General features: G+C 37.6%; 2 protein-coding genes across 3 annotated transcripts; one reads left to right on the forward strand and one right to left on the reverse strand.

Annotated features, from left to right (window-relative positions):
* Positions 1–640: 640 nt before the first annotated feature.
* On the reverse strand, positions 641–9,646 carry LOC593357 (uncharacterized protein C2orf42). Of its 2 annotated transcripts, XM_030986228.1 has the most exons (9): positions 9,521–9,646; positions 6,818–7,665; positions 6,340–6,480; positions 5,522–5,755; positions 4,274–4,482; positions 2,987–3,149; positions 2,196–2,254; positions 1,885–2,035; positions 641–1,702 (listed from the first exon to the last, which is right to left on the reverse strand). In XM_030986228.1, the coding sequence occupies exons 2-8, from the start codon at positions 7,656–7,658 to the stop codon at positions 1,916–1,918; spliced, it is 1,767 nt and encodes a 588-aa protein (XP_030842088.1). In that variant the 5' UTR covers positions 7,659–7,665; positions 9,521–9,646; the 3' UTR covers positions 641–1,702; positions 1,885–1,915. The 2 variants fall into 2 exon arrangements, with proteins under 2 accessions (XP_030842088.1, XP_030842087.1); XM_030986227.1 differs by lacking the exon at positions 641–1,702 and having other exon boundaries at positions 1,946–2,254.
* Positions 9,647–14,107: 4,461 nt separating this feature from the next.
* Positions 14,108–22,633, forward strand: LOC583096 (protein TEX261). Its single transcript, XM_030986229.1, has 6 exons — positions 14,108–14,261; positions 17,115–17,194; positions 17,922–18,075; positions 19,176–19,243; positions 19,792–19,897; positions 20,294–22,633. Exons 1-6 carry the CDS (start codon positions 14,192–14,194, stop codon positions 20,407–20,409), a joined length of 594 nt encoding a protein of 197 aa, XP_030842089.1. The 5' UTR covers positions 14,108–14,191; the 3' UTR covers positions 20,410–22,633.
* Positions 22,634–23,792: the final 1,159 nt, after the last annotated feature.

Genomic DNA, 23,792 nt, shown 5'->3' on the forward strand with positions numbered 1-23,792 from the left:
AATAGAAATGGTTGATCAATCGCCAGAGTAACTCCAAAACATTATTTTTGTTTCTCATGTAATGTGTGATATAGTTCAATTTATTTTGAACTTTAATCGGTCGTATCTTCTAAAATAAATCCTGTCTTTCTTGTGAGATGCATACAAGCCAGCAAATGCAATCTTGATTCCTAGGTTACCATAAATTTGGCAAAACCTCAAAAAAAGTCCTCAATCAAGTTGTATGTATTAACTCTTGATACCAGAAGCTGAAAAACCAAATGGGAATTTACTCATAATAATAACAGTAATAGTCACATTTGTATAGCTCTTCAAATCATGTTTCTAAGCACTTAACTTTGTGAAGGTTTATACCCAGATCATTGGATTCAATTGCTAATCCACACATGACAGTGCACACGCTCCACTCCATGGGGAGTATTCTGGCCAGGCGCCGTTTTACTATCGTACACGCCAATCAAACAACATTAACGTCCGCATCCTATCAGGTACCCATTCAACACCTGGATGGAGAATGGCAAATGTAGATTAATATCTTGCCAAAGAGGCTGTTCACACTGCAATGAGATAGCGCAGTCTATCGTAGCACCCCCTTTTTTCTAGCGCGCGCTAGACCACGCTATCTCCCGTGGACCACCCCCAAGAGGTGCTCCAGTGGCACGCCGTTATGGCTCGCCATGGCTCGCTGTTGGGCGGACCGAAACAACGTTGTACCTTCCAAACCGCAGAGATAGCGTGGTCTAGCGCACGCTATCTCTGCCAGTGTGAACAGCCTCATAGATATATGCCATTATTGCTGATTACAACATATAGCGAGAACCTTCTCAAATTCAAACTGATCAACATAGAAACATCAAGTAATATAATGTAAATCGCCTTTACTAAAGTTAGCATTTGTACTTTCAACAAGAAGTTTTCTTTTATTTCCAGTATATTTGAAAGTTCCACTGTTTTAATGAAATATCAAAATATACTGGCCATTTTCGTCTTTGCAAAAGACAAAAATTGATTTATATCCAGTTATTTCCAACTACAAAAAAACTGATGAGCATCACCAAATATGTCATATATAAGATCTCTAAATATATTGTTGATGCAACTGTGGCATACCACATAGAGATGTATAGATTTGAAAAGTGTGACTGCTCTTCAATTTGCCTCTGCATATGCTCCACATGACTGTCAAATACCTTTTGCCAGTGCTATCAATGCATGAATTTTCAATAACCTGTAATCGTACATTCTTGGTCAAAATAGATGCAAAACTACGATCAAATATATAGGTAGACATCTTTTATTTAGACAAACTTGACAATCTGAACGTACAATCTCAAGCATACACAAACATACACCTGTAAATATGTAGACCAGTTGCAAACCTCTAATTTCAGTGAGTCTGAGGCATACACAATGCAGCAGGACACCTCAACAGTTACTTGTCACTGTTCATGACTAAGCCTTAATTGTATTTGATAACCAATGTAATCCCCCTCCTCGAAAATACGAGTCCAGATTTGAAATGGCTAGATATTTCATAACGTATACCATATCTTTGAAGAAAAAAACAAATAGAAAACTTCCCCAAGGAGAATCACAACAGTAATCCAGCATTGGAGACCTGGAATTTGACGATGTGTTTATAATCTTTGTGCAAGATTTGAGAAACAAGAATAGTCTGGTGTCAGTGAGCTCCTATGCTAATCAGGGAATAATTTTCCTCAAATTTTTTGATTAGCAATTTCAGCCGATGGATAAATATTTCAAATGAAATTCTGTACATTTCTATGGAAGAAAACTGCTACACAAAAGATATTTTGTATAGCAGTCATGCAAAAATGCATAGCAAATTGCGATGCGATACCAGGAAAATTATTCCCTGCTAATATCTTTAAGAAAATAGCAATATTCTGGACACTTATATGACATGTTCTATTGGTCCATGTAACTCACCCATCCTCCTCTCCACATGCCCATTTTGCTGGTGTCCGTACTCAAACTTGATGCGTAGCTCGCCAATGCGAGACTTGGGTAGAATTTCAGGGATCCACTCAATTTAAATGCCTGCACAATGAAGCCTAAACGACATGTTCTATCGCAGTATGTAGCTCATCCACCCTCTTCTCGACGTGTCCGTTTCGCTGGTGACCATACTCAAACTTGATGCGCAGCTCCCCGATGCGTGACTTGGGTAGAATTTCAGGGATCCACTCGATGATGAAAGGTGTTGGTTCCTTCTGATCTGCTGCTGTGTTTCCTGTGATGGGAACAAATGGATTAAATGGTTATGTCTAAGGAAACTATTAAGCATTATCACAATCTAAACCATTCTTTCTTCCAATTGAAACAGTACAATAATGTATTGTCAAAAGTAAGTTTCAATATACCGGTATGTGAAAGTCATTGAACTGATTTGCAGCTTAACGAGCACTTTCCACTTTCCTCAAAGTAAAATGTTTCTTACACCCCTAGTTTTATTTTAATTCCCATATGAAAATTAAAACCAACAATTATGAATATCTCACACTTATACACACATGAATATCTAATCTGGAATACAATTTATCCAATTTGGCCTGAGCCTGCTCAGATCAAGTGCTGGTACCTAAGGATCCATTTACCCAAAATATAATCATGTCATTACATTCTGAAGGATGAATAGTGTGCCAATTTCTCAAATTGGTGTGGACACATTGTAACTATCCAATAGCTGAATGGTGAACGAACTAAAATCTAACACATCAAACTGTCACAATTTCTTCTTCTTCTTCCATTTGAGTACATCCCTCTTACAGAGAATTGTCGTACTATCCTGGGGTGTGCAGGTGGACCACTACACAGGGGTTTACTCTTATTCTTAGACGAATAGTGCAGTGGGTTCTTAACTCTCCTCTACATGGGGCCTTCATTTAATGCCTGTTCCACTCTAGCAATCAGTAAATATATATTAGTACTTTATGAGCTAGGTGTGAAGTAGAAGAGTACTCACCAATTTTGAGGAAAGTTTTCAGTTCAAATGGCTTGATGGGAATCTGTCCTGCTGCTCTCCTGTAAGCCTCTCCTACATGCTCCACATCCACCTTGGGTGAGACGTAGCGAGAGAACGTCCCGTCCTTGTTCTCTACAAAGCTTCTTGTCACCTCCATGGGCATCTACAAGATTTTTTTTTAATTGAATTGATTCGGTTTATTGTAATAAAAGAACATGCAGCAGGAAAGCTAAAATTGCTCAATTTACAAAGTCAATGTACAAAGTCAATGTACAACACAATAAACGATTAAAATATGAATTACTAAAACGTACAACAATAAATCATGCATAATCTAAATATATTAAAAACTTCTGTGTCTTCAAAGGTAGGAGTGAAAGGAGAGAGAGACAAAATTATAAAGAAGAAGAGAAGGGAGAAGAAGAAAGAAAGAAAAGCTGATCAGAGAAATATATACAAAAGATCGGAGGAGAAGGGTAGAAAGAACAGAGTAGAAAATGAAAAGTAGAAAGACAGGAGAATGAAGACCATCAATATTTATGTGGTACAGTATTAAGGTAATGTAAAGATGTTAACAAAGGGATCGGAGTAGACAAAGAATGGAGAAATGACAGGTCTGTAATACAGCTACATGTAAAATACTTTGGTTTTGTATCAAGTTTACATCACATACATAAAACAAAGACTATATGCTTTGAAAATTATCAACCTGACTACAAAAAAGATTATTAGATACATTTTGGTTCATTCTTGAATGTATTAAGAAGGTCATCATAATTCCTAATTGTAGGAAAATAGCAGGATTTCAAAAAATATGAAAAATCTATGAATCTAGTGATTAAAACATGATCCAAATAGCTTCTATGCAACATCTTTTTGTTAAGGAAACACATTCAATTGTACAATCATTTACAGCTACAGGTTACAAGATTTCTTACATGTGTATGTTTAATAAATTTAGCACCCTGCCTGTACCTTTTGTAGTATATTTGTGAGAAAATGATGTTATTATTAAGTTAAAGACTAAGCATATTTTCTTTGTATTATTTTTTCTTTTGTTTCTACATACAGTAAATTATTTAATGTCATTTTCAACCATCACTCATGTACATTATTCTTTTGAACAAGTACGTTTCTTGTCATTTTGTCATTTTAAATGTAAATTATGCACAATCCAACTTTTTGTTGCGACACAGGATTGATTTTTTTCTAAATATATACCATTTTGAATTGAATATCAAATTTCAACAAAGTGGTCATTAGAAGAAAAATAGCTGTAACACTCACTTCTGCGGTATCAAAGATCTGCTTGACTTGAATAATACTCGTCAGCTGCCAGGTGTACTTGGTGAATGTACCTAGCGGAAGGGCGTCTTTACGGATGAACGCTACGGTAGAGTTGGGCAGTCTCTTCTTGCGGGAGCCGGAGGATATACGCTGCTGGAGTATGTCAAAGAACACCTGCGGTATGTGGAACACCAGAGGCTCAGGGGTACCTGTAGAAGAGGATAAAGAGGAATGAAAAGTAAAAGGTATTAGATCTCTCCAACAAGACTTTCTTCTGAAAATTATTAACTTTTTCCGAAAGAGAGCTGGGTTTTAAGGGAGTCAGATCTCTATTACAAATCATATACCTCACTTAAAAAATCCAGCCATCTGATTGGTCGAAATTGCAGTCATAATTTTAGCCAATCCCGTAAAGAAACAAAAAATGCCAAACCTATGTAATAGTCCTAGAGTACAATCCTGGCAAAATAATAAAATCTTGCTGGGATACCCATTAGTTTACGCGTTAAAATGTACTTTTAACGAGGGCGGACACCATACAGTGTTTTTTTGTCTGCGATTCCCAACTGATCGAGAATTTCAGCCATTTTTTGTCGGTGATAAACAGACAGCTTCTCACATTTTCCGTGATGTTTTAACCAATCTTTACTCTATAGAAGGATAAGGTTAGAATTCTTGAAAATAGTAAACATCATCTAACTGAGTTGATTAGAACAAATTGGTTTTGGACATGTCTGATTGAAAATCAAAATACTGGGTGATATTTCGGCTTAAAGAATGTGGCAGGTTTTGTCAGAAGATTGGCTGTAAAGACAAGCAGTGGATGAAAGAATCAGAACATGTGGTGAATCAAATGATCTGCCCAATACATTCCCATTCTGTCATTCTCCTACACAGGGTTAGTCCTTACTGCTAGTCGTCTGGCAAAGCCTGCTGCCACCGTAGGTGAAAGTTTCAAAAGGTAAATTTTGATTTAATTTTGTTTTCTTCAAATTTTCCATAATGATCTGTCAGTATATGACAGGTTCAGTGACCCAATCAGAATTCTACATCAAGTGTCCCTCCAAGTACCTCGGTCTTGAGCCATCCGTTTCAGCATTTCATATCCTGTTGCTCCAATATAACAAATACATATGAATTTATATTTAGAAACAATGTATGAGATATGTTACAAGGAATCTTGACTCGGGTGGACTCAAGCATTTGTGAGTACCATTCCTTTTTATTCCTTCCTTCCCAGGCTCCTACCTTCGAATTGATAATGCATGGTTTGGTTGATCCTCTCCGTCACGCTACCCAGCCAGTGATTAAAGGAGACAGTGGGTCCTTCTACGAGTGCCTCTACAAGGGGCTGGGGTACCCCTTTGTTGAAGGACTGATCCGGGTCTGGTGCAGGACCACCGCTTCTCCTAGATGGGGCGGTCTTCTTGGCAGGTGATGTAGCGCCCTCTTGGAGGGTTAGGAGTGCACTGCTTGCCTGGGCTGGAGAATAGAAATGTATTGCAAAATCAAGCAAACATCAAATACACTAAGAGATTCGACAATGATTCATTTATTACAAGTCTTTAATCTAGAGCTTTTCATCTTTAGAAATAGTTGCGGTGAATTATGTAGAAGGACCGGGCTTGTGAAGTACCTCTAAAAGAAGATCTTTTTCTTTAATGGTGTGAGCATTTTCATCTGAGTGATTTTTTCTTATCCTATTCTACTTATTTTCTAATTTTGTTTACAAAGAATAGCATCATAGGCTACTCAGTGATTGAAACACAGTTGTACATAGTTTCATCTCAATATCCGAAAATGATCATTACCAATTAATGCAATACCTATAATAGCTAGTAATATCCTGATTACTTACAAGCAAACTTATTTTAAATGCAAATATTTATTCCTTTGGGCTATAATATCCATACATGTACATCCGAGAAGCACAAAGACAACGGTCTTAGGATCAGATGATCCTGGAATTAAACCCAAATTGGTGCTCTTGCACACTTGGGTAATTTACTGATCTCTAATTTTCCATACAAGGTCTTATTGACAAAAAATGAGAGCCTAATCCTTACCTAGTGTGTCATCTTTCCTCCTCTTTTTACTCTGCAGACCAGGCATTGTGATTGCCATGGAAACCGTCTCTGGCGATGTAGTAGTCAACTGACCATCGATGATGGTTATCTGTACAGAACCTTGGGATGGGTCGGGGACATCTGTGACAGAAAAATGCAAACAAGATAAACATCAATGTGTAACACACCTTTCAAAGTCAGGCCATTGTTTTTTAAGAATTAAATAATATTTTCTGACCCAGTTATCAAAATTCTTGCTGATGAATTCTTGAATGATACTGTCGTCTTCATATACATGTAGTCTCAAAAATGCCCATGATGGAACACTATCAAAGAACTTTATGCATTTTTTTTTCTCAGATCTGAAACTCATCTGAAGTTTTCATATTAAGTAAAGTCTTAAATTTATAACCACAGTAGCTCTTTTAGTGCAATAAGTAGTTTACAATGCTTTCGGAATGGACAGATTTATTCTTACCATCTTTCGCCTCATCCATACTGATGAAATATTTGAATTCCTTGGTGAGTGCATCCTCACTTGCAAACGCACAGATACAGGCATAAAAATGGACACATTTCTTCTTGCTGTCTTCAGTTGAGTGCTTGAAATTCTTGAACTGTCTGCATGAGCAATGAAACCGATGTTCCACGGAGCCCTTCTTCTTTGGCGACTCCGAGAAGGAGAAATGCAGGAAACCTAATTGGGGTGTCTGTTGCGCCTTGCACTTGACAACCATAATGTTCTTTGAGACACGCTGCACCAGAGGACCCGTGGTCTCCGTGGCAAGAAGCCAGATTGCTTGCTTCATTTCGTTGGAGACCGGTAAGCTATTGAGGACAGAGTTCTTCAGGGTGAGTGGCTGTGCTTCCGTTGCGCATTTCTGAGCGAGTTCGATATGCGGGCATGTCGTCTGGTTACCCTCTGTTGCCAATGACTTTTGACAAGATCCAATGTAGCAATGAGGCACATCCACAAGGGTCATCGTCTCTGCATCAGGTCCCTGCAGGATGATCTCTTCACTAAGCGGTAGCTCCACGAACCCCCTGTAATCAGGTCCCCTATCACGCAATCGCACAGAATAGACCATGGCCGAGGATCCTGTGATGATCCTGATCGCGTCAGCACTTTGGTTTCCTTTCCTGCCCTTACCCCTCAGGACCATGTTACAATCTTTGTTCTTGCAGCTTAGACCACGTATGCCATTGTAGATTCCACAGTTGGGACACTTCCTGACACCCCGAAGTGTGGGTCTGCCAAGGTCCTTGAAAAGGGCCTTTGGGTCAGGAGTGGTTGATACCTTCAGTGCACTATTCATCATGGCATACCTGAATGAAAATACAAAGACAAAACTCTTAAGTTCTGGTAATGATGGAATAGAGTAACTAGATTCAAACCAAACTCACACTGACTGTTTAATACCACAGATAATAGCTGAGTAATAAGCAACAATATAAACAAAATTAAAAAGCTATTCATTCTCACCACATTTAAAGCAAACCTACTACATGAATTGTATTAAGCCTGTTTAGCCTCATAAGAAGGACCACTATCAAGAGCAAAGGGCAAAGATTACTATTACGAAAAGACAAAAGCCTTTGAAGTGTCTTCATTCTTCACACTTTACCCTCCAAGATCTGCATGTAGTTCGTAATTTATTACTTGGGAGTGGGGGTAAAGCAAATGAATACCGTAAATCTCTGTGTATAAAACGCACCTTTTCCCGCCGAAAAAAAATTCGAAAGTTTTGATTTATGCCCTCCACCTGGCACTGTGCCTGGCAATGTCCCCCAGCTCAGTCATACCACTCAAAAACTAGAACAACACTACCTGAATGTCTGGATTTCTGTTTGGACTTAGAGGAAAATTTGCCTGTCATCTCTATTTTAAAAAACTAATTACCGGGTATCAGAATAATGAACATTGACATGTTCATTATTCTGATAACTTCATTGTTACTATTATTTGTGACAAGTTTATTATTCTGATAACTTCATTGTTTCTATTATTTGTGACAAGTTCACAAGCAAAAATTGGCAACTCCAACTGCACCTCGCATTAAAATGAAGGTCTTTTCCCGCATGTTTTTTTTATCACGAACCTGGCTTGCGGGCAAAAAACAAACAAGGAAAAAAAAAATCTTTTTTTCTTCTTGGCCCCCAAAATAGGGGTGCGTCTTTAATATACACAGAGATTTACGGTAGTTTCCAAATCCATGATTGTTTGATATTTTCTAGTTGTTAGAAGTGGCATTTGTGAACATCTGAAACATTAATCTCTATCAAAAGTTCTTTGACTCAAAATGGATCCTATATTTTATTCCTTAATTCGCAACTCAAACATGAATAAATTATTTTCAATTTCGCCTCCCTATCCTATAGCATAATCTGTAAAACAATACACACGTTACATAATACATAGTATACCTGTATCATGGGGAGCACCAAGCTTTGACGGCAAGACATTGCTTTGCCATATAGCTCCACATGTCTTATGTTAATCGGTTAGCTCTGCTAACAATTAAAAATATATTTAGGGTCTACCTTCTGCCAATGACAAGCATTTTAATGAGCAAGCAAACCTCTGCGCCCTCTAGGATTTTTTTAGTCGGTGGTGTGTGCGCGTCATGTTCTTCTGCTACCACAATTATTGGATTCAAATACGTCAAAATCTGCAAGATCGTCAACAAATGGTGAAAGACCGTTACAGATCCGTGCTTAGAAATTCTATAGACTTCTCTAGGTAGCCTAATAATAATAGATCTAAAGTTAGATCTATGTTGTTGAATGTAGGTCTAGACCTCTAGTCTAGATATCCAATTGTATTTTCGTTTTTTATTGTAATCAATCTTTATTTTTATTTTATTATTTTCTGTCTGCTAATTTTCTGCAGTGGACGACGAGCGCACAAATCGTAGGTGTAGAAACCTTACGCCCGGGTATTGGCCTCCCTAATCATGCTAATATTATCAACACTATTCTGTACTTGTACGATGCGCTGCTCGCAACCGGGCGCCGCGCCAGGAACACTGCACTGCACTGCACGCACTGGCAAATATGGCACTGCACAGCTGCACAGCGCGGTCTCGCTGCTAGAACACAGATTTGAAACCGATTTTAACGTTCTATTTCTTATATTTGTTTACAAATTCTGAATCAAAGTATTGTTAAGCTATACACATACCTATATTGTAGCTAACATAGTGAGAAACCGGAAAAAGTTCTCCACAATCACTAAAGTTTACAGCATTCCGACATCTGACGTAGTCTCAGAATCAGTCTGCTACCCGCTGCTAATAAAAGACGCTTTTTCTGATTGGCCCGTTTCATGTCATGTGGCCAACACGCATTTCTGACGTAAAATTCTATTGGACATGTAATTCGGTCATCGGGGAGGGCGCTTAAAACATAAACAAAAAAATTACACGTGCAATGGGTCATTGCGTAATATAGGCCAAGCCAGGGGCGGGTATTGTGGGCTTTTTGTTTATATAAGAAAATCTTTACTCAGATTGCTTAATTTATATTAAAACTAATTAATTTGCATAAAAGGTATGTTTACACTGTAAAAACTGATCCTTTTTCTAAAGTTGTATCCGAAAATATTACCGTCACCTTTAACTTTTTTTCTACATTGAAACATATATTTTATTTTCCTCCCAAATTGTAGAATTATATCACAATTTGTATACTTGATTGAATATGTAATATACTAGTTTGGATACTTATGACAAATATTTTTTTAATATGTCTGTGTTTATAATGAATGAGGCAATATAATAGGTTTATACGGGAAGTAAAATTATGTTCCTCTTCAAAAAATGTGTATATAAAAATCTGAATGAAGTCAAAAGAGCTTTGATTTTTTTTTTTTTTTAAATCTTTTAATTTCTCTGTATCTCTCATTCGGCTACTGATTAAGATACTGGCTCGCAAAACCAACCAGACGGTCATGTTCATAGCCTATATAGGCCTAGTAATAGATCTATGCCTGTCTTGAAAACATCGTGGAAAAATGTAAAGGAAGCATTGTGTTCGATCAGTCCATTCATACTACTTTGACAATTACAAAGTGAAATCTGTCAAAATGTTTCACCACCCCGTAAACCGTAGTGGAAAATGGAAATTGCAACTGAAGCAGAGAAACAAGTTGGATGACCCCCGGCGTACCCCAACGATATCAACCCCCATTCGAAAAAGGGTAACAAATATGCACATGCTGAAATATTACCACTACAGGGAATACTTTTCCCAAATTTCACGGGTACCTTTATAGCTCTACGATTCCTTCCGAAATTTAAAAATCTGATCAATTCAAATCGTTTTATGATAAAATCTAGATTGTATGAACAAATATACAGATATACAAAAGGAAATCACTTCAGCTACAAATAAGCCTATAGTACTATTAAATCATACTGAGGCCCGGAAATCATGAGGGAGTCAATAGTGTAAAAGGTAGTAGGCCTAAGGATTAGACATCCCACCATGGTCAAAGACGGTTGGTTATCTCATCAAATCAGCTCTCAATTAACATAAGAAAAGGGGGATCATGGGGGACCAATTATGGTCACCGGTTAGGCATTGTTTGATATATAGAGGGCGCAAGAAGCTATAAGTAGTGCAGTTGGGCTTTAAGTGCCAGTGGTACAATGGTCCAAGGCGACCAAAGTAGTCGTATAGTAAGTCTACACATTGAGGGGCATTGTAATTAATGGGGCCGGAGGGGGGGGGGCACCGGTCGGTCTACTCGTTGGGAACTTATACCGGTAATTGAACTTACTGATCGGCGCGGATGTGGCCAGGCATCTTCTTTTATTTCCCTTTTCCCCTTCTTTCTTTTCTCACGTTTTCTTTCTTTAGGTTTTCATCACAGGGGGCTTACACCCTGCAAGCTCTGCTTTTTAGTCGGCCCTCCTTCCCTTTTGAATTTCATGTTTATTTTTGTTAATGTATTGTATTGTGCAAACTGATCTATGTGTATATGAATATGTGAATATGTTAAAATGTACCATCATTGTAAATATGAACAATTGAAAGAGGAAAAATAAATGAATTGAATTGTGTGCCCCGCCCCTCTATTCCCATGCAAACACCCAACCGACATTCATTGGATTGATGTCCATATACATAATGGTGTTATACTGTCGAGAGAGACAATTTACCTATTTTTGCTGTTTGTCTGTCTGTCTGTTTGTTTGTTTATTTGTTTGTTGTTGTTTTCATTTTTCCTTGTATTTTTATTACGTTTTGTTTTCTTGCTCAGCCCCCCCCCCCTCCGATTTATTTTTGCTCGAAATCGCATTAATGGTTGTTGTTGTTGTGTTTTGAGTTATTGGCGATTAGTCAGTGATTTGACTATTGTCGCCAAATTACTTTACGGCACGTGTTATATCTCTCAATTTTGGATTTAAAAAAAAAATATTTATTTCGTTTTATATTTATCTATCTTTTAAGATAGTATCGTAAAATAATATCGTAAGCAAAACATTCATGGGCTTTGTTAGTGTTTCTTAACAGTACGTGCAGATTATTTGTTATATCACATACACACCATACATAAATATGTATATAAGATAGCACCTACACAAGCTTCTATATTCAGTAATCTTATCATACCTTTTATCATTGTTGTTACTTTTTCTCATTTTATTTTCTTAATACATTATGTTATTATATTTTTAATGTACTGAGTGTAATTTAACATATTTATAATATCGTATTATGTTTTACTGTTCTTATTTTATTTTCTTATTACATTATGATTGTTATTATATTTTTAATGTACTGAGTGTAATTTAGCATATTATAATATTGTATAATATTTTACTATTCTTATTTTATTTTCTTATTACATTATGTTATTATATTTTTAATGTACTGAGTGTAATTTAACATATTTATAATATTGTATTATGTTTTACTGTTCTTATTTTATTTTCTTATTACATTATGTTATTATATTTTTAATGTACTGAGTGTAATTTAGCATATTTATAATATTGTATTATATTTTACTGTTCATCAAGGGAGGTCCCAGATAGCAAAATATCTGGGGCCCATCTGGGTTTTGTATGGGATGGCTAAAGCCCACGTGGCCCATACAAAAACCAGATGGGCCTTCCCACCCAGAACCCACGCATATGGGCCCCATGTGGGCCCCATGTGGGTTTTTGGTGGTGAAAATCACACGTCGAGCATTGGCTGGGCCCAGCTAAAAACCAGGTGTATACCAGATGGGCCTTCCCACCCATAACCCACAACTACCGACACATATGGGCCCCATGTGGGCCCCATGTGGGTTTTTGGTGGTGAAAATCGCACATCGAACACCGGCTAGGCCCTGCTAAAAACCAGTTGTATACCAGATGGGCCTTCCCACCAAGAACCCACAAGTACCAACACATTATGTGCCCCATGTGGGCCCCATGTGGGTTTTTGGTGGTGAAAATTGTACGTCGAACATCGGCTGGGCCCAGCTAAAAACCAGATGTATACCAGATGGGCCTTCCCACCAAAAACCCACAAGTACCAACACATATGTGCCCCTTGTGGGCCCCATGTGGGTTTTTTGGTGGTGAAAATCGCAAGTCGAACATTGTCTTCGCCCAGCTGAAAACCAGATGTATACCAGATGGGCCTTCCCACCCAAAACCCACAAAATATACCCAGAATTTGCATAATGAATATGGGGTGCGTGCATATCTATGTTTTTTTACAATTTATCTGAATTTACAGGATATTTCCTAATTGCTGATGATTTAGTTATAAGCAATTCATTTCGAAAATACTATTAAATGTAAATTGCTAATTATTAGGACATTTCACTACTTTGTATACATTACATTTAATTAAACATGAATTAGGAAAAACACTAACTATGACCTAAAACAGATTCAATAAAATACAAGTATATGGAAATGTCTCATCACCGCAAAATAACCAAGTCTTCTTAATACCAATGCCTTTACACTGGACATTTTAGACGATGTGTTGTTGCCAATGGCAAAATTAATTAGTACAAGCGCTACATAAATTACTAATTAAGTCTGCTAATTGGAGCTAACAACTGGTTGAAAGTTGTGCCAAATGGTACGACTGGTCCAGTTAAACCCAACTGGTAACCCTGGAAATAGAAATGGGATAAATGAATTCAGCAACTGGGTAAAAAATAGAACCCATTTAAACAATGAAGCCCATTTAGAACCACATTGGCCCATACGGGACCATATCAAACCTACTTGGCCCATATGGATCCCCTATAAAAACCCGCTTATAGTCCATATGGGGCCCATATAGAACCCACTTGACCCATATATAGAATGTGGTAGGTCCCACATTATAACCCACATGGCCCATCTGGTGCCCAATAGGTAACCCTTGTGTATATTGATGGGCCAATTGTGGGGCCCATCTGGGTTCTACGTGGGCCCATCTGGGCCAAGTGGGTCCAATCTGGGCCGCCCATCTGGGGCCCTTCTAGAACCCGGGTGCAGATTGCTGGGCCCCACATGGGGCCCATCTGGGACCCAAATGGGCTAAATGGGCCAAGTGGGCAATAGATGGGCTGGCCCATCTGGGCCAAGTGGGCCAGCCCAGTTGTAACCAGATAAAACCCAGATGGGCCCCACAACATTTTGCTATCTGGGGTATTACTTCCTGATAGGGAACCGTTTCGTTCTGAGATACTTTTTGTATACTGGACTGGTAATTAATTAAATGTAATTTTTCCCTTCAAAGACACCATATTTTCTACGTGTTATCGGTTTGTGTATCCGACTGGCCGATTTTGTGCATCAATTACTTGCTGACGGGACGCTTATATTCATTGTTTTCCTACATCCATTGATGAAACATGTGGTTCTTCTTTCTGATATCGTGGTTAGCAACTGCAGTTCAAGTATGCCTCGCTACACTCGCTTTAGGTAAACATTTGTGACTTTGTTAATTTTTAACTAGAATTCGGTTACCGTCATGTCACATCGATCGTGTTGCTTTGTGTGTGTGTCACTGCACTGTGATTATTTGAATCAGATTCAGTGTGAATTGACCATAGCATCAGTGATTAAAATTCATTTACTTATTTCTGTTTTTGTTTAGAAAAATTATAATTCGCATATTTAAGGGGAATATGAATGATTTATGTTGAATGGAATTGATTTAAGATCATGATTTTTAAAAAATATTTTAAAAAATAGACCTAGGGTAGGGAGGCCAATGCCCGGGCGTAAGGCTTCTACACTTACGATTTGTGCGCTCGTCGCCCACTTCAAAAAATTAGCAAAGGGAAAAAAATGATGTAAAAATAAAAATTGAAGAAAATAAGAAAAGAAAATACAATTATACATTTCACAACATACCTATAATCACGGATCTGTAACAGTCTTTCACCATTTGTTGACAATCTTGCAGATTTTGACGTTTTTTAATCCAATAATTGTGGTTGCAGACGACCTTGACGCACTCGCACCACCGACTAAGAAAATCCTAGAGGGCGTAGAGGTTTGCTCACTAAAAACCTTCTCATTGGCAGAAGGTAGACCCTAAAAATATGGGATCCGTTTTGAGTAAAGAACTTTTGATAGAGATCAACATTTCAGATGTTCACAATTGCCACTTCTAACAACTAGAAAATATAAAGAAAAAAGATTATATCTTTTTAAATACAGATTTTTACAAACTGAACATTCGAAAGTAGATAGAGTACGATGTTTCTGTCAATCTTGCGTTGGTTTGAGCCCTATAGCTACATCCATCTCAAAATGAGAAGGAAAACAGTGAACAGTGACGTCATTGTTCGCGCCAAAAATAAAGGGTATTGCGACATAATCTGAGCTCCGGTCAGATCGTGCACAAAGCGTAGTCTTATTTATAGACCCTAGTACCTTATTCTCACAGCACTAGATACGAGTGTCGTGCAGTAATGTATGAGAAGTGTTAAAAAAGATATTTCAGTAAAAAAAAAGTCTACGTGAGCAGTCTATACTCCAATTGAGAATTGAAATGAAAGCCATGATTTGAAGGTGTGTGTTGTCGATACATGGTTAGTGAGTGTGTATGTTACGTATAGCGAAAGGGAGAGAGAGAGAAAGAGAGAGTGAGAGAAATATTAGTACACGTACGTTGCATGCATGGATGTGCGCTATGATTGTGTTCGCTGCAAGATGGATGTTAATTGGACCTCGTAACTTCTCGATCGTTGATAATAAGGAATACTCATGAGGAAATCAAATTATTGGAATGCACATCTAAGGTAAATATCAATGAATTATATATATATTTCTATTCTTCATTTTTGAACCATCGTCTTCGGCTCGTAGTAGTAGAAGATGTAATCGTTCGCACATTGATGGCTGGACTTCAGCCTGCATCGGGGCTTGCCTGTGTCGGTGGTGGGATCAACTAAGAAGAAGAAGGTGTGTACGTGTGCGACCGATTCAAGGCTAGCCGCTGTTGAGTGATTGCACTTTCGCGCGAAGTTTTAAACTTCATCATGAACTTTGTCCCTCGGGCCTGTCTAATTATGAACGTAACTTTGCGACATGAAATATAATTGTTTCAAGGCTCTTACGTACGGAAAGGCGTAGAAAGAACCTCATAGGAACTAGCTGGATATCTCCTATTTGATGGAACTTCTGGAGTCGGCAGATGGGTGGATTTTCTTAGTGAAAGTAAATGCTTTCTTTTAATCTTAGTTTTAGTATAAACAAATTAGTAATTAAAAAGTTAGATTTGGGCATTGGCCTCCCTACCTAGGGTTCTAGAGTCTATGTTTTTTGTGAACAGTGCGAGGGGGCGCTGGTCCGAGAATGAGTAATGAATGGTCCGCATAAACAAGGATTTACTCGTATACAAGGACAAAATAAGTATTGTCTGCATTTTTCACGGACGTTTCTTCTTTGGCGCTCTGCAGGTTCCCGAACCACGCGCTAGCGATGCGAAAAACGGATTCCGCATAATAAAATACCCCCAGTTCGCCATCTACTTTTATGGGTTGTCCGTCTTCCTGAGGATTTATCGCTCATAATGTGAAAGTCTCTGTACAAAGGAAATGTAAAATGCATCAAAAAAATGATCGCGAACCAGTTTTTCGTATAGCCAACGTGCGGATCGGAAATCAGAATCGTCAGCGAAAATGCGGATGTTCCTTATTTTTGGGGACATGTCTGTCTGCATTTACGATGACGATCCCTACTGGTGAATGGCATGGGCATAACCAATTCTCAGCCAGCTGCTGAATGGGGGGGGGGGGGGGGGGGGGGGGGGGGGGGTGGGGAAGAGGCACATTTTTTTTTTTTTTGGAGGGGGGGGGGGGGGGGGGTTTCCCGAAAATTGACAAATTATGCCGACTGATATTTGGTTCAGTAGGGGGGGGGGGGGTAAGGTCACTTTCTTTTGTCCCCCTTTCCTTTAGCACAGTTTTTTATATTTTTTTATTAACAAAATTTGGGGGGGGGGGGTTCTTCCAAAACACACACATAAAAGAAAATGAGGTGGGGTTAAACCCCCCCCCCCCCCCTCAGAGATGAACAAAAATAATCAGAAATTTATGATTTCAGAATACACAAAAAATAGATGTAAAGTGAGGGAATGACATCACCAACTGAAACACAAGGATTTTAAACTTCACATTGTGCATTGCTCGCTACTCATAATACTACATGTAGTTATAACTTTTGAGTCATAATAGATTGATTTTTTTTTTTAATGCCCTAGCCCTACTTCATATATTTTATTTGTGTGAATTCATAATTCACCTTTCTTGTATTTCTCCTCAGCTGCTGGGCTGTATTACATGGCAGAACTAGTTGAAGAATATACAGTCGTGGCTGCAAAGTGTATCAGGTGGCTTCACATAGTGAGTATATTCCCTGTATCCCCCTCCCTTGCCCCATTCTCTCTTTCTCTGGCCTTCTCTTTTTGTCTCTCTCTCTCTCTCTCTCTCTCTCTCTGTCACACACTCTCTCTGTCTGTCTCTGTCTCTCTGTCTCTCTCTGTCTCTCTCTCTCTGTCACACTCTCTCTCTCTGTCTGTCTCTCTCTCCCTCTCTCTCTCTCTCTCTCTCTCTCTCTCTGCTCTGTCACACACTCTCTCTGTCTCTGTCTCTCTCTGTCTCTCTCTATCTCTCTCTATATCTCTGTGTCTCTCTCTCTATAGAAGGTGTATTTATTATGTATTCATATACCAAGTACTGTAAATACAGTGTACCACAAATTTCCATCATTAAATGGGCAATAGAAATGAACCTTATGAACAAAATACTTATCATTTATTGGCTTGAGTTTGAAAAGTTACTTTGCAGTAAACATGTAAAGTTCTGAATACACACATAGGCTTTTGATCAATTAGAAATTAGAACTTCCAGGTAGCTTCAAATAAGTCAAAAGTATAAATTAATTTTTACTAAAGTTGGTAATTATGAATGCTCTTTCTATGGTCTGATCTTTAAATATTATTCACAATATGAATGATTAGATTTCTTTGATGGGTACACAATTTAGAAAATGAAGCATTCATGAAAGCTTACCGGTATGCCCTTGTGGGCAACACAGTTAATCATTAAACCTATTTTTTCTTCTAAACAGGGTACAGCAGCAATATACATTGGTCTTATTTTGTTTGAAGACCTACCCTACTCTCTCACCCTTGTGGGACTGTTCTCTGTCTTCATGTACTCTCTTATGCTGAAGAACTTCCCTTTCATCGAGCTTACATCACCCCCGTTTATCGTCAGCTGTGGTAAGTTAAAACTAAAGCCATACTGTACTATAAGCACTAGCGCCAACCCAGGGCCCGTTGCATAAAACTTACCATTGATGGTAACTTTGCCATCAATGGCAACTACCATGGTAACAGGGCTCAACAGCCAATCAAAATCAAGGTTTCCATGGTAGTTACCATTGATGGCAAAGTTACCGTCAATGGTAAGTTTTTTGTGCAACAGGGCCCTCAGCTGTAGCAGTATGGTCCTGTAACTCACTGCTTCCCTAGCTGCGCTGTTTGCACTATGAACATGATAGACAAAGAAAGCGGACAAAATATACAGTTCCTCAGGTAGACAAAGGAACATCCCTTCACTGCTATTATGTAAAAAGGTGAATATGCATGTGACACCTGTTCTACACATTTTTACATAATAGCAGTGAAGGGATGTTCCTTTGTCTACCTGAGGAACTGTTTATTTTGTCCGTTCTCTTTGTCAGTCATGTTCATAGTGTTGTTCTCGCATCAAGTCCTCTGTCTGCAAAGTGGGAATTAGGTTTCGTGTTACATACTGTTGGCAAGTTGACCATGAGATGGCAAAGTGCAATAGAACAGTGCGCCAGGGAAGAAATTTCATCAGTTCGGTATTGCTTTTGAACAGAAATAACTCATCCGCTTTTCACTATCTTACAATTGAGTTTCTTAAACATTTGACTGGAGATGCGAGGGTCTTGGGTTTGATCTGCACTTATGCTGTATTGCTTTTCTCGATAGTATTATATGGGTGCATGTATGGATGCAAAAGTCACTGTGGTTTATTCAGCATTGTAGGTGGAATGCTGTACCACCTGTACAGTTAGGCTTGCCTTGGACATACATGTATCATGCTTGTGAGAGAGAGTTTCATTTTAAAAGATTATAGGACCTAAAACATTTTAAGCTGGGATAAAGATGCAGTTAACTTGACCTTGCGTTGTAACGTTTCGTATTCAGTTCTAGGTCTGTTCTTTTCAACATGATTTTACACATGGCATGGGATAGAAAGTCACTTTAGAGACTTCATGTACAGTATATGAATGAAATGTGTAGACTATTGAAAAAAGAAATAATTTCTCATTTTGTCCTTTTGTCTTCAGTTCTGGTAATTGTGAACCACTACATGGCATTCAGCTACTTTGCAGATGTTTGGCATCCATTTTCAGAGGTATGTTTATGATTATCATGGCATTTTGCTAACAATTTACGTTTTCAAAGTCAATCTGAAGAAAAGTTACATTATACTTCCAGTTTAGGGTTTCTAGTTTGGAAAAAAATTAAGTTTGCTCTATTATGTTTCCTGGTCAATTCTTAGTCTGTTCGTTTTAATATTATGATTTTGCCTATGGCATAGGGCAGAATGTAATTTCTAAATGGGGAGGGGTATTTGTTTCAAACATTTTTTTCTTTTTCATTTAGATAAATATGCATTCAACTCTGCATTGCTCTTTTGTGTTTTCCCTATTCAATTGATTTAACCCAAATATTATTAAAGGACATTCTATAAAGTTCATTCTGGACCCTCTTTCAAAAAATGTTAGTGTGGAACCCTGTTTTAGGTTAAGTTTATGGTTCAGGTTAGGTCCTCAAGGGCTGAAGATAGGAAGTTAGTAATTGGTTAGTGCAGGAAACTAACCATATAGCAAGTGTCTGGAGCATGTGTTGTATATTAAACCAATTTCATTGGATATTCTTGACTTCATATCACTCTTTCAGGTCTTGGCCTACTTCACACTGTGTCTATGGTTGGTTCCATTCGCATTCTTTGTCTCACTGTCAGCGGGAGAAAATATACTGCCAACAACACAAAAACCAGAAACAGGTAATTGTATAAGTGTTTAGTTCTATCGTGTATCATACCTGCCAACATGATAGCACCTGATCCCCTCAAGACTTCTAACCTCAAGGTCTACTACCCGAAATACCTACCCCTGGCCAACTTCCCCCTGAATAACTTCCCTCTGGACAAACTAAAAAACAAAACAGTTACCTCTTGCACAGCACAGCTAAAGCCCAGACAATAAGCTCCTAAATGATTAATTAGATAATTCATAAAAAAAAGCTACCCAGACAATTTCCCCTCCCCCATGATGTTGAGAGGGCTAGTCAGTCCCTGAGGGAAGTTGTCTTTGTTGCCAAGAGCAAGCAAAGATCTCTCTTCTGATTCTGAGGCTTATTTGTATATTTCTTCTTTTTCTTTCATCCACCAACCTTAAAGGAAAAGACGATGTTGTTTCAAGCTACTTCAGCAAAAAGAGCAAGAGGAACGGTCTGCTAGCTGGTTTCAACTTTGTCAAGGAATCGGTCCTGCCTGAGCGTAGCAAAGCATTTTGAGTGTGAGAGGAGCCTACCGAACTGTTCTCTACACAGAGATGCTGTTATGTAGGACAGAATTAATCTACCCTTAGCATTACCATGGTACTCTACGCTAGCACGACTGAATGCCTAATTTGCAAATGCCTGTGTGGTTTTCTGAGCGTCTGCCTCTTGTTAACGTTTGTGAAACAGTAACACCGACCGTGAACTAGCAGCTATGTACTTCTAGAGCGGGTTAGGCTCATCTACCGTTCCGTCAAGTACCAGATAGTTAAAGCAATAAGTAGAACATGAGGTACAAAGTATTTCTGAAGTACTTGCATGGTTTCGAGTGACTAACATCTCTGAGGTAAATATACTAAAGGGGTTGGAGAGGGGGTTGGGGTCCCAGCTTTAAGGTACATGTAATCAAAATTTTGCATTGCTTATGTTATCTTAAATTTTACATTCTAGAGATCAAATCCTATCTGTAAGGAATTTTGTAGAGCATTCTTCCCTTGCAGGACACTGTGCAGTTTGCTCCACTTGTATTTGGATCATGAATACAATGATATCTCACTTGACTGGTGAGGTTTCTAGAGCTGGTTCACAGATGCAACTGTCTTCAGGATAATAATAATAATAGTCCGTTCTTGTATAGCGCATAATACTTAGTCTCTATGCACTTGCAAAGAGCTTCAGAAATTATTACCCTAGCTTTAGCTCCGGCTACAGATATCGGTGCGCATTGCCTTTCAAGAATATTCCTACCAGGGGCCCATTTACCTCACCTGGGTCGAGTGTGGCAACTGTAGGTAGCTTATTCCTATGCAGCAGCTGCAGGAAAGATTTGTTTATTTACTACATGTAATAATTCCATACTGATTTTGAAATTGTTATTACCTTGGTTTTAGCTCCAATAACTGTTTCCAGCACACATGCATTTTAAGGAATAATAACTGCCAAACACCCATTTAAAATGTGGGTGAAAATGTCACTGTGTCTGAGGACATGTGCTCCTCACAGATTTTGAAAGAATTAACTGATATATTTGGCTGTTAAAAACAATAAACCTAGATATCTGTTAAGCGCTTAAAGACGGTATTCCGTTTTAAGTACAATATAGATCCAGATTAATTATTAGTATTAGTATTATTATAGCCATGCAGGGGGCTGGAAAAGTGCTTAACAAAGAGCAGTGTGTTCATTGTATTGTCATAATTTTAGATGTTTGACAGAGTAGAAACGAAAGGCTTGACCAATAGTATGGCAGTACAAAGATGTAGTACAGGGGCCATATTCTGAAAACAATGTTATCTTTTATGTTACAGAGAATTATGTTAATTGCCAAAACAAACTAAAAATATGGGAAACTAACAATTACCATTGAAGCTTGATTGAAGCTTGTATGAATGTCTCTTTTAACTTTACTTGAACGCTGCCAGCTTCGCGCAAAAACGTCAACCCAATTACTTGTCCTTATTTTGATTTGTTGTGACAATTATTAAATTAACATAATTTTAATAACAGAAAAGATAACATCATTCTCAGAATACCACCCCAGTTTATTCTTGATTTTGTCATCTCAATTTTTCAATTGATATTTGCAAATCAAAACAATCTTGTAGAATTATGAGTTGTGAAGGCTTAATTCTGGCTAGATTTTATGGTAACTAGTTATACGAATTGTAACAAAAAAATAAGAATACCATCCCAATATCATATCGTCATATGTTCACTTTTCATATTTCAGTGCAAAATTAGAAGAAATCTCTGAAAATTATTTTGCTTTGAAATCTGCTTTAGCTTGTAGTGATGGCAGCAATATTTTTTGTTCCCCTTGAAAATGAATTTCCCGTACCAATATTTTGCATGATTGAGGATAGTGTGACTTATTTTCATTTCTATGATTTCTTTAGTGAGCTGAAAATATAAAGAGATACTGTACGTAACTTCAACTTAATATCATGTACTTGTGAACAATTGTATAATATTTATATTTATTTCTAGCCATATAACACCAAATATGTAATTAGCGATAGTCGCTTTTGAGAGAGTATCAAGTACTTGAAGTCAAATAACATGTTTGTGATGCACTGTATGCTACTAAGCTTGATAAGCCAATATGTAAAAGCAATTCAATTGCTTGTAACTTCCAAAATATTGATAAAAAGCTTAATTTTAATTGCTTTTACAATTTTCAAAAGACAGTTGAGATTGAAGATAATATTTAAAAAGCACATGGTTCAGAATCTTTATTTCCCCCCCCCCCCAAAAAAAAAGTCATGGTCATTTTGAGGATGATTTTAATCTTTGTGTGTCCTCAATTTCATTACTGAAATACATAGTGTTTTATGAAATCAATATTTGAAAATGTTGTTGAAGGGAAATCCAACTATCTTTTTTCAAAATGCACAACTCGGGAGTGTCTTTTCTCTTTAGAGGATCTACAATAATAAACTATCCATAACATATTTTGAGTACCGTAGTGCCCCAAGGGAAAGGGCACTTGGGAGAAAAAAAAGAAATTAATGATATTTTTGTACACGACAAACAGGAGAGTTGTCTGCGGCGACTTCACAATCCAGTGACAGAATTGCCAATTTGAGAAATAGCTCTAGTGATCTCATATTCAGACATTCAGAACTCTCTTTTTATTCGGCCAATTTATTTTCAAACTTATTGCAAGGGTTGGATTGCCCTTTAATTTCAATTGTTTTATTTTGATTTTTTTTTTGATTTTGTGTATGTTTACTTCAAGGATTTCATGTCCCTTTTTCCTGCTCCTTTTAAGTGTTTCTAGATTTGTCCCTCTTTGTTCTTTCTTTCTCTTTCTCTCTCTCTCTCTTTCTCTCATTCTGAAAGAATATGCACATGTTAAACTAGCTTGACTAATGAATGATATTTTACTTTGATAAATTGACATGTAATAGGAAAATATTGTTCATTGAAATAAGTTTCAAGTGTTTGTCTCTTAATTAGCTGATGGATACTGATGTGATACTGATACTGATTTGTACAAGGCATCTTTAATGTGTAAAGGTGTTTTTAATATTACTGCATTTCTACATGTGTGATTCGTTTTATTTGTTAATGACATTAAATGCATTTGTTACATATTTGGTATACTGATTTGTTTACATGTGTTAAGTTAATGGTTTTACACATTTGTCCTCTTCATGTCATTTAGAAATATCCAATTATTGAGATTTTACTTTCTCTTGGAATTAATATGATATATCGTATAAGCAAACAAACATTAAATATTACTTCAAAACAATTAAAAATTAACAGGCAAATTAAATGTATTGATAATCAGTAAAGTACAAAAATCACATGAATGAGTAAATATATATTTCTTATAAATCTCACAAAATATGCAAAGATTTATATCACTTTTCATAGCATTTTCATAGCTTTTC

Source organism: Strongylocentrotus purpuratus, unplaced genomic scaffold (assembly GCF_000002235.5).
Source record: "Strongylocentrotus purpuratus isolate Spur 01 unplaced genomic scaffold, Spur_5.0 spur5_scaffold_15, whole genome shotgun sequence".
Classification (NCBI taxonomy): domain Eukaryota; kingdom Metazoa; phylum Echinodermata; class Echinoidea; order Camarodonta; family Strongylocentrotidae; genus Strongylocentrotus; species Strongylocentrotus purpuratus.